Here is an 18,494-nt window from a genome sequence, read left to right on the forward strand (position 1 = left end):
ATTCATTTTCTGGAGACATCTAGGCATGTATGAATCGCATCTTGTTTGCTTTGCATCAGGTTCACAGGGTCTTACTCTCGTAGCGTATGCGGAAGCCGATGTCAGAGTGGCTCTTGTCCGTGGAGAAGAGGAGGTACAGGAAGTTGGAGGTGCTGATGAGAAACTGGGGCACCTGGGTGCCCTGGTAGCTCCCGATCAGCGGAGAGGAGGGAAAACGTCCATCGCGCACCTCAAGGATGTCATAGTTGACCTCAGTGCGAAATCTGGACACACAAAACACACAGAACATATTGTAGAATCGAGGGGGAATAAAATACGCTAACACCGCAATTAGTGTTGAATCTATGCAAACACATAACAGGCAAACAGTTACTGTGAAGTGCAGAGATCCTCACATAGGACTTTTTCTATAGTTTAAACTTAATATCAGGAAAGGTGTTCAAATGAAGTGATTGGGATCATTTAATACCTCATTTCTTTTAAACCAAAGTATTCAAGGAAACCTGCTTGGGGTATATTAACCAACATTTTAATAGACAACTGTGTATTTTTCACCAACTTTATAATCTCAATTACATTGCATCAATACAAGTGATATCTCATTTTGACTGACACTTTGACCAACTGGGTCAATCTATGGGCTGTTTAAAGACAACAACCAAGCATCAAGTAGCAATCAGACTCATACGTACTCTTTCACATACAGATCACGCCTATCGGCTCTGATGCTGCAGACATATAGTCAAACTCCTGCCACAATATGAATGGGCGGCAATTAAAACTGGAGTAAACCATTCATACCACCGAGAACATGACACGTGCATCTGTGTGCAAAAACAGGAGGTATAACTCTGGGAAAGTGATGGATTTAGTGACAAGAACAAATAGTGCCCTTTGAGACCCGAGTGGTGATTTGGATTATCTACCTTGGAAAACCTTTGATAACTGCTATACAAATACACAGAAAAATATACGTAGGGTTAGTTATAATTAGTTTTTTGTCCAATTTGAATTGGGACTGGATAGGACTTCATCCAACAGCTGCACTTGATCTTACAGTAAAAAATGATCTCAAGTTTATAGAGAGATAAAGCTTTTGCATGTATTCAAAATTATGCACGAACAGTATAACATTTAAGTGAAATATACTTTGAAAAAAACAAGCCTCAGTTCCGGAAAAAAAGTTTCTGCATTTGGTTTTATATGGTTTTATTGCAGTTGTGTGTCTGCGTTTGTGCGTGTGTGCATGTTTGTATTTGTGTGCATTTCTGCCTTTTGTTGCCAGAGCCACTTTATCTTCAAAGCCATGAATAAATTGCTTTGCTTCAGAACCATGTCATCTAAATGAAGCGGTCTGTGATATTTTATTGATGTTACATAAAAATTAAAGAGCAACAAACATTTATGCTGTATTCATTTTGCATGCCGCGCTATCGCGGCAGCGATACGGGATGAGATGGGTTCACGAGTTGCATTTGATCCTACAACTGTCTCTCTGTGACTCTTTTTCTCTTTTGCAAAACAATTGGACGCATTACCACCGCTCTGATTTCTAAGATCCCCCTTGACACAACATGCATGTGTATTTGCATACTTGCAGAGCTGCTTCTGTATCTCGATGCATGTGTTTATGAACCTTAAAGCTGGCTGTTGATCGGGGAGAGGGTGTCAAACAAACAGATCCAAGCATTTCCTGAAGAGCTCCCTAAATAAAACATGGTGTCGCACTGGTGGGGGTAAACGTTGAGATGCGTTACGATGTGCTGCATTAGACCAGGAATGAGGATACTGAATAAGTTTGAAATAAAGATGCGGGGCAAAAATTCTGGGGAATAGAATGTGGGTACAGCAGCCGTTGCTATGTGGGTGACTCACTTGTCGAAGATGATCTTGATGGGGTAGCCTGGAAGAGCCTCAATGATCCATTCACAGTTAAGGGCCTCTTTATATAACTCCGGCCAGCCAGGGGAGAGGATGATCCCAGTGGGAGCCTTCAGATCCCCCCCACATGGGGCTAACGGAAGGAGAGAAGAAGAGGAGGAGAGAGAACAGACAGAGGCTGAATTATGCAGTCTTTCCCAGCTGATGTATGACAATGCCCATAGATGATCCCATGCATCAGTCATCAGTCTTACACTACTCGGGTCTATCTGATGTAAATTGGTGACAGCTCACTTCAAGGTTAACCATTTCTCCCTGGAACTGGCTTGTCAGTGCTCATGCATCTGCGCACACACAAGTGTGTATCCCATGTATATACTGTATGCGTATTATTCTTTCAGGAAAATGCGGTTGTTTTAAATGTAATATCAAACCCCCTCGTGAAAAGGTGGAATGAACGAAGGGAATAAAACAGAACATCTTTGATCGCTAACACAAAAAGACACTTGAGCACCACCCCACCTCACCCCACCCCCAATATCCGTTACAGCTCACTTTGCCGTGCATCTCTTTAACTGCCTATCCTTAACCAGAACACACAGGCACAGTGGTGGGCTCCGTTACAGTGCCAGCTCCTCGCTCCCTTTGAAGTGGAATGATTTAATCAGCCAACTCAGCATACTGAAGGACATCTATAAAACGCATTACGCTACAAACGCAGGGGTATGATAGATGGTCTCAGAGGAGTACAAAGCTGCTGTGGCACACCAGAGGGGTGGGGTGACATGTTTTAATAATGGTTTCTCCTTTGCGTATCACAAAGAGTAAACCTGATTAGGCCCCTTAGGAGTTGTAGCCATGTCTTCTCTGCTGGTGTCCAAAACCCTGAGCTGGTTAATGCCTGGCTTTATCTAAGCTTGGGTGCTACACTGGACTTTTCTGATTGGCCGGAAAGAGATTTTTATAATACTGAGTTAGGGAGATGAAAATGGATTGCTCATTGCTGGATATGTATGGCAGCACAGCATGACTGCTGCATCAAACAGCCCAGAGAACAAAGCCTCTGGATCCGCTTCAGCCGCAGTTCTGGACCGAGTGGTTGACAATGTTATTAATTATTGCTACTATATTTATATATGTTATCAAAGGAAATGAAGCTGATTTCTGGTTTAAAACCTTTTAAAAACTATATGTATCACCAGAGAGCGATCTCAAACAATCCATCAGGCAAGTCTAATGTAATCATAGCTCTATATATACTGTAACTACCTGAGGTTTTTGAAAGGAGAGGGGATACATTTGCTCACCATGTTTACAACTCTAACTAAATATATCAAGAGTGGGCAATACTAATATTTTCTGTCGCCTCAGTGTGACCAGCAGATGCACTCTCCTCATGTCAGTGTGACGCTAACATGTGCCGTCATGTTACATGACACACACAGGTTGAGAGTGCGGCACGATCAGATTCATCTGGTGATATGAACAGGGTTAAAATGTGCAGGCTTTGAGAGAGAAACGTGATTGGGCTCAGATCTTCTTCACATGGGTTTTTCTCAAGGATGCTATCCAAGTCACATAAAAAGTAAACAATTTAATACATTTTTCACAGTGTGAAAAAAGGGAGGCAATCGGACCTTGTGCCCATTTCAAATCTGCAACAACTGATGAATCATGAGAGTGATTGGTCAGTTTAAAGGCACAGTGCTGAGATAACAGGCCAATGAAATCAGATTACAGGAGAGAGGAAAATTAAGTGCAGACATTTTTTTTTTTTTATGAGAAGAATGTATTTTGTTTAACACCATCAATATCACTTTTGATCATAAATGCACATATTTCTAGAAATACTAGACTATTGTTTAGTTTTTTTTTTTGTTTTTTTTTAAATGACACAAAGATAGAGCAATCTGGATACATTTAGTATTGAAAATGTAAATCTTTTTGGTGAAACATTTATGAAAATTTGTATAAAATTATCACAAAGGACAGTTTTTCTGACACATTTCATTCCCTTTAAATAGAATATAAACATTATATAGGTCATTGGCGACCTGTTTACTGTGGGACTGAAACCTGTGAAGGGCCGCGCCACACCGACTAACACAAGACTAACACAATTGCACTTACATAGACTTTCACGAGTCTGGAGAAACCACCATTATTTACCTTCACATCGAGGGACAGCATTGTCCCACACCACGTTGCCATCCTTGAGGATGCAGGAGACGGTTTGTGAGCCGTGGGTCTTCACAAATCCCTCTTCACACAGGAATGAGATGGAACTGCCCAGCTGAAGGCTCTCGCCAAAGCGCTTCCCGTTAACTGGCACGCCGGGGTCTGGGCACTCATTGTGGCGAAAAGCTTTAGAAGATACAGAGATGGAGACGCGGGTGAGTGCAGTGAACATACTGAAATCAAATCAAACTCTCAATAAAACAATTTCACATACTATATCAATATAGTAGTAATCCCCGTGGAGATTGCATAGTTAATTAATTAAAAAAAAAAAAACTTTTGTTTCACTGTTTCACTGTCAGCAATACAGAATGCCAGCATGTAACCAGAAGAAATTTGTTTCACTTAGTCACATCGATTCACCCTGCTGCAGTAATTCTAGAGGCTGGGCCGCAAAAAAAAAAAAAAGAAAAAAAGAAAACTCTGTACAGAAAGTCATTGTCAAACGGCCCTGCTGTAAACAAACGCAGAAAATTGTTTTCATACACAGTCGCAACTTTATCAATCAGGCCTCCTGCAATTAAATCCCAAGTACAAAACAGTTTAAAAAAAGAACCACGGAGAAATGCAGTAGCAACAAGAAGAGTCATAACCCTGGAACAGGGAGCATAAACAAATACATCATCTGCGCCACTATTTCTCTCACTCTTGTGCACACATGCAGGTCGGTGACACGTGTAGGTGTTGATGAATATTTTTTCAGGAACCGTCGGACCCAAACAGAGTGCGAGCTGCACCTCATCCATCACAAACATCTTATTCATTAACGTGCCAGAAATTGCTTCAATATAGTTTGGCATGTCCTTAATTAACATGAGTGATGGAAGTTGCACATTCAGCCGCACAAACCCCCTAAAACAAAACGAAAGTCCCGCACGGAAATGACACTGTTCTCAGGAACTGAGCGTCACCTTCAATTAGCTGCACTTGATATTCATTCATCGTGCTGCATTGGGTATTTATTTATTCATCTAACTTGCTAATTAATGAGTTAGTCACCATGTGTTGTCCACATGGAGGCTTTTTCAGAGGCACCTGGTTCAGTTGATGACATGTCTGCAAATGAGCTGAGCCGGGGGCCAAACAGAAATCTCAGCAGAGATAAGCTTACCTAGTAGAGAGGTTAAAAAATAATAAGAATACCCACTCCTCTTTGAACACCTGTAAGGGGCCCTACAGCAGACATAAATGTGGGATAATATAACTTTGACTCATAGAGCTAATTATACAGTTTTTTTTAATGGGCATCTCAGGATGAATACCAAATCCTTTGTTTACAAGAGCATCTTTAAAAGGGAGCAGTTTATACTTTTGTCAGACAGTTTACACAATTCTGTATACTTTCTGCAACATCAGATGTCATGAGAAGGAAAACTAATGCAACATTTGACTGATTAAAAAATGATCAAACATGTTGAACTAGATACATGTGTTATATGTGTATTTCTATGTATAATAAGTATATATGTCTAGGAAAGTGTGTGTACTTTGCATACAGATTTATTTATATGCATTTATTTCCAAGGTGTTTATGTATGTTTTGACATGTCTGGAAGGAGGTAAACGGTATTATCCATGTTTTCCTCACAGCAACACATACGTACATGCCACAAAGATAAAAGCTCATTTATAAGTCCCTCTTATGGTTTATCTCTTGATGACACTGGTGGCGTACACAGACGACACACAATACTGTTGTTCTCTCTCTTGATGTCCCCTGTAGCGAGCGTCACCTTTGAGTCACCTTTGCAGTCAAACTCAACATCGCACTCGAGTTTGTGAGCTCCATGTCGCACAGTGCAGCATCTAATAAACTTTGGAGAAAGCCACACAGTCTGTAGGAAACTTTGTAATCTGTGTGGGCTGAATATCGGTAGACAAATAAATTGTAAAGCTCTGTCTTCGACTAAACAGAGCAAGTCTTCATATTGAATATTCAGAATACTAACAAACTATAAAAATAGCAGTTTATTGCCTTAATTAAATTCAGTCCCCAAATAGCATGAAATACTTCTCTAGCTTTATAGGGTCAACGCGAGACTCTCTGTACAAAGATATTTATTTTAGGATATAAAAGAAAAAAAAAAACATCAGGCCCACTGCACAATAGAGCATATGCAAAGACTGCAATAATCCTGCCACCGAGCCCGCACGGTACAGTATATCCATGAAAAGGGTTTACCAGCATGCAGCCAGCGTGCACTGCGTCAGAGTCTAAAAACCCGTGTGGAATTTCCTAAGAAGTCAGCAGTTACCCAGAATAGAATATAATGAGCACTGCCGCAATGTATCCGTCAGGTAAGGAAGCTACATCTCTGTTTGGGTTTCATTTAGATGTCAAGTCTCTATTTAGACAATAAAGACAGGTGGGTTTTCATTTTCCCGAGAGTGTGTGGAAGGAATGTGGGGCACACGTGTGAACTGCTGTTCATGTACATACATATGAAAGACGGTGCACGCCTGTAACAAGGATGCATTTCTCTCTAACATCCAGATACTCACTCGTAAAAGTGATGTTGAAGCCTCTGTCCGTGTAGGTGTGGTCAGTGAGGAACTCCAGCCGGGCCACGTGAGCACTTGTTGTTATCGGCGGTGGCAGGACGTCGCCGGAGAAAGTCCCCAGGATGGGAGATTCAGCCTGAGAGAGGACAAAAAAATAAATAGAGATACGCTGATGAGATCTCAGGTATACCGATATCAAGAAGCCACGAGTAAACATCTCTTGCGGTGAAGTCGGCGAATGCAAACAGGGAAGCTGCTTATCTCATAGACATAATTACACAGGAGACTTCTCATGTGGCGACTGATAGACAGGTCAATAGAAGGAGTTGCACATAGAGCTATTCAAAATAACTTAGGACAACAGGCTTCTAATTGTATACAACCTTTCCCCCGTCTTTGATGGAGAGGAAGTCAAACTGTTTCTCCATGCTGAGGTCGTTGAAGGCCAGATTGATTCTGCTCTCAGGGTTGGAGATGATGAGCCACACGCAGTGCATATTGTTGCCATACTCCTGAGGGTAGTTGGGAGACAGCAGCACCCCGGATGGAGTAGTAAAGTTGAAGAAACAGGAAACTATAGCAGTCATAAAGAGATCGAAAGACAGAGTGGGGGAGACAGACACAGAAAGAAAGAGAGAGATAACACAGTAACATAACAATGAGTCTTCTTTGGGAGACCAGAAGCATGGAGCAAATTCTATTTACTTTTGCTGACTACATGAATTGATGCATTTTATTGGATCTGTAGAAATCTACCACAAGTCCTACTCACTCTAGACAGATCAGAACAAAACAAATCACATTTCGGAAGACGCTCCTATAATCACCAATTTATTATCTTGTAGCATAGGCGCACAGACAACACCAGAAACCTTAGACGTTCAATATCTCAATGGAAATGAATAGGGGAATCTATCAATTTGTCAACTTGCCAAGTGAAGGAATGTAGACAAGGCTGAATAAGGAAAGCTGTGATTTACTGGCTACACATATTCAACCTTCATCTGACGGGATAAATCGTATTTAGGAGGAATATAGGAATAGGGTTAATAGGCAAAAAAAAAAAAAGAAGAAAAGTTTTGGACTGAGTTGGGGGAAAAAAAACTGCTTTGTTACACACACTGGCTAAAGACTGTGAAGGGATTCACTTTATTAGTTGAATGTCCTTATACGACACATTTTTTTTAATCAATTCTTCTAAATTAAAATAATAATATCCTGTACTGAGCTACGATGCCACCTCATCTGAACATAGAGGACATATAAATTAATCAACAATGGGAGCAGCAAATAAAAAATAGCAAGGTTCCCCAGAATTATGCAGCAAAAGAGGCTTTTGTCATTCATCTCTGTTATATTTAACTAGATACTGCAGCCATTTTTTCCACGCTATTGTCTTATCAAAACTACAACAGAGGCCATTATCTGCACGGTCAGCGATCCCTTTCTTTCCCCCTTACCCTTTCATTTTCTGTGTTTGTCTCTCATGGCATTAATTAGCTAATAATCCCTCCAATTATGCTAAAATCCACAAAATCCTCTGAAAGGCAAACTGCACGGCTAATCTGTCCATCTATTATGCGGCTCGCCCTGTGCTCTGTCTGCAAAAAAAACCAACCAAAAAAACATACCTATTAATGCTCCCATATGAGAAAAGTCATATCAGTGCATGCATGCACAAGTTGAAGAGCTTACAAACACAGCTGGGCTTCTTGGCCGACCACTGGTTGTTCTTCTGGCAGGTGATGTTCTTCTTCCCCACCAGCTCAAAGGCCGGCAGACACTCGAAGTACAGCCTGTCCCCATGGCGAAAGCCTGTCCCCTCACGTTTACCGTAAGCTGGGATCCCAGGGTCTCCACAACTGCCTTGGTCAATTTCTGTGCAGGTAAAAGAGAACAGAGAACATTATACATCACATTATACAGCTTCCCAACACTTCCACATGGGTCTCGTTGGTCCAAAATCATTGTTTTCAAAATGTATTGCCCCAACTCCGCCTTGACTTTCTGCCATTTGAATGTTGGATCATATCAGAATCTGCTGTGTCTGTGCGAGTTGGACTGTCTCCGCACACACATGTCCATCTTGGGAAGAGGAGGAAGTACTTCCTCTTGTGGTGCCATGTGCCAGAGCAGAGATGTCTAATTGTTGGAGGGTTGACTTAGATTGGGATTGGTTAAACCCCTGATGACATGATATAAGGTTTGATTTCTAATTTGCACGTTGGAGCACACACTTCTTAAAAATTGAAACAAGCCGGAAAGAGACATGACAGATTTTCTTCACTTCTAGGACACCATTCCCAGGTATGGGGACGCATATTACTGTTGGAAAACCTTTAGAAAGTGAATTTTGCATAATATGGCCCCTTTAAGATTGGAAACATAGACAACAAACTCATACTCAATAGAAAATGCAACATGAGCTTGTTAACCATTTCTCGGGTAAGTGACCCTATATAGTAAATTGATTTCTTCACATTTCTTACTGAAGAGCAATAACGTGTGGCATTCACACAAGTACAAGTGGAAAAAATGTCCTTGTGGATTTAGTTTTTTTAGAATTTCCTATAAATGTTGGCAGTGCAAAATACTTTACATTGGTCATAATAACACAGACACTATATTTTGTCCATTAGCATGTCTTATTCCCAGCACCAGCACATTGATATGTTTGAATTGAAAATATATTGACACCATATCTAATGATGTGACGATGAACACATTTGATGGCATCTTGAACCACCTTTGTTTTAATGGAGACATCACAATGAAGTGGCAATACATGAAATGTGTGACATTTTGGTCAGTTTTACACTTTCTAATTGCATAATTTATAAATGAAAGGAACATAGCAGTGCTCATTTTCTAAATTTGTGGCTTTAAAAAGTGTCTTGGAAAAAATTGCATTCAAATCCCCAATAAAAACTCACAGGCGTCGAAATGTTTTGTATATTTTAGTCAGTGTTTTATTAAGTGTGAAGTGCAGATTTTACTTTGACACTAATAATAATAATAATAATAACGCATTGGTTTTATATAGCGCTTTTTATCTGGGAACTCAAAGCGCTTACATTACATTATTCATTTACTCCATACTTGATGGTGGTAAAGTACATATGTAGCCACAGCTGCCCTGGGGAAGACTGACGGGAGCGAGGCTGCCAAACTGCACCACCGACCACCACCAACCACTCACTCTCACACTGCATTCACACAGGCAGTTTGGGGTTCAGCGTCTTCGGCATGTAGGCAGACAGAGCTGGGAATCGAACCTGCCAAATGCCAAAACTTCCAGCTTTATTGTCACAACTGCTGATTCATTCAATCATTTATCTTTGTAATCGTGCCACCTGATTGGTGGGAAACACTGAAAAGCCCATTAGGTGGATAATAGGATGTACTCTGCAATATGCGCATGAAATGTTAATGCAGGAGTGTTGTTATGGGAAACGATTGTTCGCTGAATGGTCGATCAATATGGATTCAAACTGTGCATTCAGGGTTGTAACAAGTGAAAAAACCTAAACACCTATAGGTAATATTTAAGCAATAAAATGCTCCAAGGCATCACATTTTGCCTTTTTTATGTTGCTATTATTATAAGTGTTGAATCAGTTTTTGAATTTCTCTCGGGCTTGCTCCCCCAGCTTAGTTCAATACAATGATATTATTATCGTTATTGTATTATTGGGATTGCCAAAAACTATGTTATTATTGTCATTCCATTTTGTGATCCTGGATAAATTGATGTATACTAGCTATACCTGCTTTTAAATATTTAAAACAAACTAGTACAAACAGGGACAGTGTTCTTTTCAGAAATCAAAATTGCAGGTCAATCAGTTCACACTGAATCTGTGTAATATAATTCATAACAAAGAGAGACAGAGTGATTTTTACAGGAAATGACATAAACAGAATTTGATTTTTCTTTATTTACATTGCACCACTGTTTCTCTCTATTCTTGCAAATCTCATATTTGTTTGCATCTCCCACTGTCAGAGTATCCCTCCCATTACTGCATAACAAAACGCCCTCACTCGTGCTGGAAGCTGATGCAAGCACTTTCAGTCTGACACACTAACACAGCCAGACCTCCGTGACCACCCTTTTTTTGGTTAAAACCACACATGGCAATTCCATTATCTCAAGATTTATGCATCTCTCTCCCACTCTTATTTCCACTTTTCTGAGGTTGAAGATAGCTGATGGGAATGCTGAGGCATTCTATTGAGGCATCTGTTGGGGGGGGGGGGGGGGGGGGGGGCACTGAGAGCGAATAAGCTCATCCATCCAGGAAATGATGGCAGGGCCTAATACGATTTTAAATCGCACCAGGGGTGATGCTGGGTATAAATCCATACTCAGCCCTAATGATGATCATCATTTAGAACACATATTTAGAGCTCACTGCTGTTTGGATGCATGGCTGTCCCGAGGCTGCCTCGTTCACAAGACAACTCATTGATCTTGTTTGCGTGGAAGTCACCTTTAACAGGAGGAGGGGGGATGTTGGCGAGAGCCAGACAGAGAATCAAAGGGACAATCAACCACATGGATGTGCAAGATCCAACAGAAACCTCATCTGATCACAGCACAACTGCATGCTGCTGTCAATGCACAAAATCACACATATGATCATTTGTGTATCCCTACAGTCGTCTCTGCCTGATGATTAGAACTTCAGGGAAAACCGAGGTAATAAATTTAAACCTTTTGAAGTGTGCACACATGTTCCTTGGATGGTATCGCTTCTTATACACTGCGTGTCTACATGTGTGCGATGTGTTTGACAGTTTGTGATACATAACAGCCGCAGAGGCAGAAGTCAAAACACCAGCTGATGATTCTTATGAATATGAGAACAGATATTTGTCCAACTTCTCTGTATGAAACACTGGAAATTGCCATCAACAGCTACACCACAAACTCATTCAGATTACTGCCATAACAGTAGTGCATAAAGTAGTCAAACGGTTGCACAGTTCCATAATCACATCAAACGCCTTTGAAGACAACTTAATATAAGAATAGATGGCCGTAAAGATAGTCAAAAGCTATACTTATCCCAAGGTTTCAACTTTAGTTATGCTTTTTTCAACACACATCCGGCACAAGCACAGGCTTCTACTGCACATGCCGAGTATCTGACTGGGACCTAAAACCTTCACTCTGGGGAAAGTAAGGAAGAAATCCTTAAAGCCAAACCCTGTTGGTGCTGGGTATGCACATGATTAGCTGCTAAAACGATTAAACGTCTGCCCCCTCACTAGGCGGCACCTGAAGCATTAGTTGGTTAAACCAATTAGTGTTTCATTCACGTACAAGGTCGCTTAATTGTTATGCGGGCGCATGCCACTAGTTGGGGCTGCGGTGACGTCGGACAGCGGTTGCCTTCCCTGATGCAATGTTTGAGGAGTTGGAGAGATGTCCTCTCACAAAAGAAAAGCAGTTCATCCAAACTTTCATCCAGGTTATGAACTCGACCAAGAAGAATCCCGACCCTCTACACAAACCATGGCTTCAATCCTTCCCCGCATATCTGGTCTCTCTTTCTAAGCCCTAACCCCAACAAGCAGAAAGTCTCCACCTCAGTGTAATTCTCCAGGTTTTTCCCTGTTAGAACTGACTTTTTCTCTGTAAGAGTGCCTTAGAATGACTAGGTTATAGCTGCTGCAATATAAATACAATTGAATCATATTGAATATAGGACAGTGGTTTGTCTCCTAAGAAAGTCCAATAAAGAGCCCTTCATTGCATTCAGGTTCGTTGCAGAGACACAGACTATGCAGGACCAGGGTTCGACACCACAGGAGAAAAACTGGCATATAGCCACTGGCCTCAGTCAGGCCAATCTGATATAATTTACCCAGAGATGCTGTGAGCCCGTCTGATGTAAACAGATCATTTGAACAATGACCTTGTTTTCATTGAAAGGAAAACCTTCACATGCACAGCATGTATACACCTACAGACCACCTCCCACTTCAGCAGTAAAAGTCAGATATGGTGGTTGAAGGTTGTGATTAAGAATTCATAAACTAATTACTGGGCGGACAGTAGTTAAAATACTCAATATATTGTGACTGTTTTCTGGGCATTTTTCCAACTTTAGACTAGTCAAACGGTAATTAAAATATTTGTCGTGTTGACAGGAAAATGAGTCACTATTAGCATCACTTAGTGGTGCGTACGTGACAAATAAGTGAAAACGAATATGATTTCTGTGAATCAGACAGGAGCATCCGAATGCAGAATTCAGCACTGCAGTCATAGGGTTTTAAACTCATTTGCATTAATGCAGTGTTTTTTGTGAGCAAGCGCGACAGTTTCAGAAAGACTTAGGCTATGTAAGTATGTATGCAGCCCACGGTGAAATGTATGCGTGAGATGGGAGTGTGTGTACTGGTGTGACTGTGTTGGCAATTACACTTGATGATCAGGCTCAAAATACAAGTAATTGAGAATGCAAATTAGATTTTAGGCGCTCCAATCTGGGAGGTGAAGTGGTTCAAAGCGTTTCTTCCCCTTCATTAAGTAGAACTCATTGTTTTAATTACACTTCGGTTCAGCATGCTGCTCCACTTTCTCTGTTATTTTTACTGATGAAAAATAAGCATCTGTGGGCAAGATAGAAGACTTGCTGTGCATCGGAGAGACAAACGTATCCAGAGGAACAGTAGCAGACTCACACTATCAATCCTTCCTTGCAACACATGCATGCAAACACATATACATATACATATACATGGATCTCTTAATGTTCGAAGACATATGCAACAAGGCACTCAGAAATAATACAATTACCTCAACTTTCAATGAATTTAAGGCTCACTCAAATAAAAGAAGTACACTCACGGTGCTGACAAATCAGTATTTACCAAATATCATAAGAATATCGCTTGCAGTGAACTTTAAGTCGCCATTTGATTGGCTATTATATTAGATAGAACAACTTAAAAAATTACCTGCTCTATTTACATTTACATTCTTTGTGAAATGTATATAATTTGTAATTGCAATGCATGTCTTCGAGCCCTCCCCAGCCTATTCCCTTATGATTTATTATATTGAGATGCTCATTTTTACCCATTTTTAAATATTTTATAATTTTGCAAATTAAAATAACTTGGCGATAAGTTAGCGATGTTGATTGTTTTTGTACCAAAACCACACACACCTGAACACAGAACAATAAGTTATAAACATGAACAATTGTGAGTAAGCAGACATTCGTTTGGACAGAAGAGAAATTTGGGTTGCTATTACAGATGAGAAAACTACAAAACTGCCAAGTCCCATGAGAATATGGACTGGGAGTCATTACACTCTATATTGTTGTTATTGTCCATCTACTCACACATGTGCAGAAGAGCTATATACTTCTGTGGTGCTTATGTGTAGTAGCAGCGTTTCAGAAAACGTGTGTTTTCCCCAGTTTACATGGAGACGATGTCGGGGCTTTTTCAAAAATTTCAGTGGCTCGGAGCACTGTTGTCGAGGAAAAAGACATTCAAAATGTAACAGAAGTTTTGTATTTTCACTTGACAACGTTCCTCAATACCATCAAAAACTTGCATATCTTCACTTCCAATCAGGACAATTGCGACAAAGGAGCAGAAAGAAAAGTTAAAACTTTGAAGTGACGGACAGACACTCAAGCCACTTCAAAAAATCTCGAGCAAGTACACCTAAAGTTGACATAGTGCCCCGTTTAAATGGTAAACCCATGTTTAAAAACAACAACCACAAAATATTAAACTGCTGCAGTACTTGATGCAGCCTTACCTTCATATGACACCTTGAAGCCCAGGGAGCCACTGGTGTCGTCCGTTTTGAAGTTGAGCCACATCTGATGACTGGTGCTCACCACGAGGTCCGGGGTCGTGGTGCCTGACAAACTACAAGAAAATACACTTTGTTGAGCATTTATCTATTTACAAACTGTTGTGAGTGGATAAGTCAAAGATGAAGTCCATGAGAGTGGTCTGAGTCATATTAAGCCAAGCCTGCACTTTCTGCACAATCAAGTTGCCGCCACTTCCACAGACAAAAGATACTCTCCCTCTGCTTTGTTCGAATATATTAAACACAACTCTGAGAACTGAAAACAATACGTGAAGTTTTGTAAGAAACTTTTCGACTTTTCTCATCAAATAAGAGCACAATATAACTGTTGTAAGCAATTCCAGCCTCAGAAAGTATTTTTCTTAATGCTAACCCTTTAATTCAAAACAGCTGGGAACAAGGAAAGTGGAAAAGGAAGGCGAGATCAGTCAATGCCACAGAAGTAATTTAATCCTATTTGAATAGTAATTCGCCCCAACTCTAATTAGGAAGTGTATAACTGCAGAGTAAGTGATTAAAGGTTCTAATTTTAGTGAAGGAACAAGGAGAACAGTGGAAGAAGTAGTAGCGTCTGGATAAACTGGGCTCATGTTTTTTGTCCTTTTGCAGCCTTTTGCTAATTTATTAGGTTTCTGTGAACCTTGATGCAACCACTGGAGGAAAGATACATTATGTATTGGATCTAAAGGAGCAGAAGAGACAGAGATTATGGATTTTTAGGGGGAGATGTGCCCTTTCCTTGTATTAATCATTATTCTACTAATCGCTCAGACAACTCACCTCTCTGAACCACATACGTTGGACGTAAATAAGCTGAAAAGCGTCTTTAAACTATCTTGAATATTGTCTGTGGCATTGTGCTGTCGTATCAAATCTGATAGACGTAGTTCAATGTAAGGAAAAAAAAAAAAGGTACTTACACCAAATCGTTCCTCTCTATTGTCAAACTGCCAGCACTCTATCATTCAAGTTAATAAAAGAGAGGATGTGATTGGTTGTGCACATTTACGACTGTGCTGCTATGATAAGGTTACGAGCCTCTGACCTCGTAGTTACAAAAATTACTCTCTACACTCCGCACCACTTGTCCGCACCACTGATTCCCAAAAATATAGTCCTGAGGTAACAGCGCTGATAGCAGCGATATATTTCCTGGCCCTAAACTGTTCGAGTTTGTTTGTAACCGCCGGTGCACGAACTGAATTACTCACTCTAACTTTTATACCATAAAGAAGCACGTAAGAGGAAAGGAAGCTTTTAATTGAAGGGATTAAGTCATTTTTAGCGTCTGTGCTGTGCACAACTTTAGCGTGGTGTGAGTCTACGCGCATGCACCCGACACTGTTAAAAGAGAGACAGGAAATCTCACATCAGCGGAGCATCATTCCACAAACCTTTACCTCATTTATCTCTCCCCACCCCCCAGTTCCCGCCCGGGAAAGTCAGCGTCGCATAAAAATCGATCTATAAAAACTTTATTAAGGTGGTAAATTTCAGCACAATTAATAACAACATCCTCTGAATTGTTATGGAGCATCTGCTAGTGCAAACTTCATTAACGGGCATCGATATGCAGTTTGTAATGCAGCGCCGTAAGGCTGTGATATGATTTTTAACCCTGGGAAGAGGGATGAGAGGAAAGATCGACAGTGGGGTGCGACATCTATTTTTGATTCACTGCTGCATCATCAGGCGGTGATGAAATAAAAGAGAAACTGTACAACCAGGAAACAAGCAAAGATATGAGGAAGGGCTGCTTCCAGTCGCAAGGGAGCAGAGGAAGGAAAACAGTGAGTTGCAAGTGAAAGAGTGATTAGAGGCATCTCAGAAACAGAATTTAAATATAAGGAGTGCAACGAAGCAGAGAGAAAATATTAAAGGTGAAAAAAATGATAGAGGTCAGAAAAGTCACTCACACGTGGAATATGGTCTTCTGATCCCCCACCATATCGCCGTCTCCCACCGTCAGGGTGTCGTAACCTCGCTCCAGGTCAAAATCCTCAAATGTCAGCTTGATCACCTAGACAGCAGCAGGGGTGGGGGGCAGGGGAGGGGGGTGGGGGACATCGCCAAGACGATCGTGAACAACAGATGCTCGGATTCTGCAGAAGCCAGGTGCAGAGAGGAGACCCCTCTGCGCCTCTCTGTCCGTCAACCGACCGTCCATCAGTCATCATCATATCAGCAGGACACATTTCAGTTGGCGCCCACGCTGCAGCTGTGTCTATTGTGAGCAAAATGTGGATTTCTGTTATCAAATTATGTCCTCTGCTGTTCATTCCGACTTTATTGGGGTACTGACTTCATATAATTCTAATCACAAGCCCTTAAATCTATTTATTTTTATTCACAGCTTAGTTTAGCCACAAATTACACAAAGTGGACATTATTGTTAAGTAGATCTTTTGGTATCTGTACATTTTATGACAACTTTTACTTTAACTCCCTACATCTGAGCAGAAATATATAGACTTTCTATTTTCCTAATCCTTCAAACTGCCTTGTTGTGTATTTTAATGTCTATAAATCATCATTCAGACAGGTAATGAATTAACTTCTGGATAAAATTATGATAGAATTTGAATCCTGAAATGTGTAATTAACTAATCATAAGGTTGGTTTATTCACACTGACAAATAGAAAAAACATTGTGTAACACTAATGATAGCAATGAAGAAAGATATGCATGCACATATGTGCCACCCACAACATAACCTGCAAGGGACATTTATCAATAACATTTTTTAATTGAGAATCTACACTCAAGCGAATACATTAAATCAACATTTAATTTTTTTTATTTCTTTATATATACACAAGCATTTGTACTTCTGTTTTTGTTGATCTAACTTTCTAATGCCCGTTGATTATGGACTCTGTCCCACTAATCAAATACTTGATTGCCTGTCAAAACAGCCTGCAAGACCCCTGCAGTTTTTTCATGAAATTAGCAAGTCGCAGATCATTTTGTGGCAAATCATAGTGAGGGTCTTGAGAAAGTCTAACAGGTGGATATATACATGGTTAAAGTACACAGGATCTATGAAAGTGAGGAATTTAATTGCTGTATTCATAAAATCACACTTCTATACTGCAGGCTGGATTGCAACAGTATGACTGAAAAAATATGACTGAGCCCAACACACTGTGGTCAACTTTGAAAAAAGACAACTAAGTAAGTTTTAATTAGTATACTCCACAATGTTGATAAGCGCCACATCCTAAGTAATATGGGAGACTGCATTTTTCTTGAAAAAAAAAGCAAAGCATAGGCTGTTTTTGCTTTCTAGTTGAAATTGGCTCCAACAGATTTCTGACAAAATCTTAATGTTTTTAGAGGGGCCGAGAGAGCACGGCCTAATGAAAAAGCTTATATAAATGCAAATTGCATTCTGTCCTATGTTAAAACCTTGTGTCTAATGAAAATTGCCAAGGTGGAGAGAAGAGATTGATGGTGTGTAGGCAAAATAGGTCAGATCGTTCGATAAATAGAGTTTCATACTGCAAACTCATCTCCTATCTGCAAGCCAACAGGTGGGGCTCAGGAGGGATGAAAAGAAAACGTGACTACATTGGAGGTGAGCTGTGAGCAACATCTCCTACTGAGCAGGTTTGATAAGAATATGTCCATTCATTTCGAGAGTCACTAATCCCATAATCATACAAGATCAAACCATCAATGGCTTTTGTTGTTGGCACTTTATTTTTGGCCCCGTTTTTTCTATTTCCTCTCTTTTTAAGGCCTTCTTCCAGTTGGCATTTGACAACGCTGACACGGTACAGTAGTAAGGGATAACGCTCTCAACCAACAAAGTACTGAGTAAGTAATCGGTGCCATTAGAGCCTATAGATAAATAGTGCACGGTTGAATTAAACATCATACAGGGAGAGCATTGTTTGTTTATGGGCTGGAGGCAACCTTTCATCTGTTTCAACAGGAAATAGCCCGTGAGGCCATTTGTGTCACGTCTGGTGAAAACAGCTTGAGATCTGCTGCGATGACTTCAATAAAGACACCAGA

The 18,494-nt window shown here is 40.5% G+C and overlaps 1 protein-coding gene across 1 annotated transcript in view; it reads right to left on the reverse strand.

Moving 5' to 3' along the window:
- Window positions 1-18,494, reverse strand: part of csmd2 (CUB and Sushi multiple domains 2) — a gene marked incomplete at both ends in the record, with an annotated part of 237,338 nt that overhangs the window by 89,915 nt on the left and 128,929 nt on the right. Inside the window, 8 exon segments of the mRNA XM_080484336.1 lie at window positions 76-263; window positions 1,876-2,014; window positions 4,051-4,245; window positions 6,622-6,757; window positions 7,005-7,195; window positions 8,317-8,499; window positions 14,414-14,526; window positions 16,390-16,493. Coding sequence (XP_080340462.1) covers window positions 76-263; window positions 1,876-2,014; window positions 4,051-4,245; window positions 6,622-6,757; window positions 7,005-7,195; window positions 8,317-8,499; window positions 14,414-14,526; window positions 16,390-16,493 — 1,249 coding nt within the window.

Source organism: Lipophrys pholis, assembly GCF_963383615.2.
Source record: "Lipophrys pholis genome assembly, chromosome: 17".
NCBI classification, from domain to species: domain Eukaryota; kingdom Metazoa; phylum Chordata; class Actinopteri; order Blenniiformes; family Blenniidae; genus Lipophrys; species Lipophrys pholis.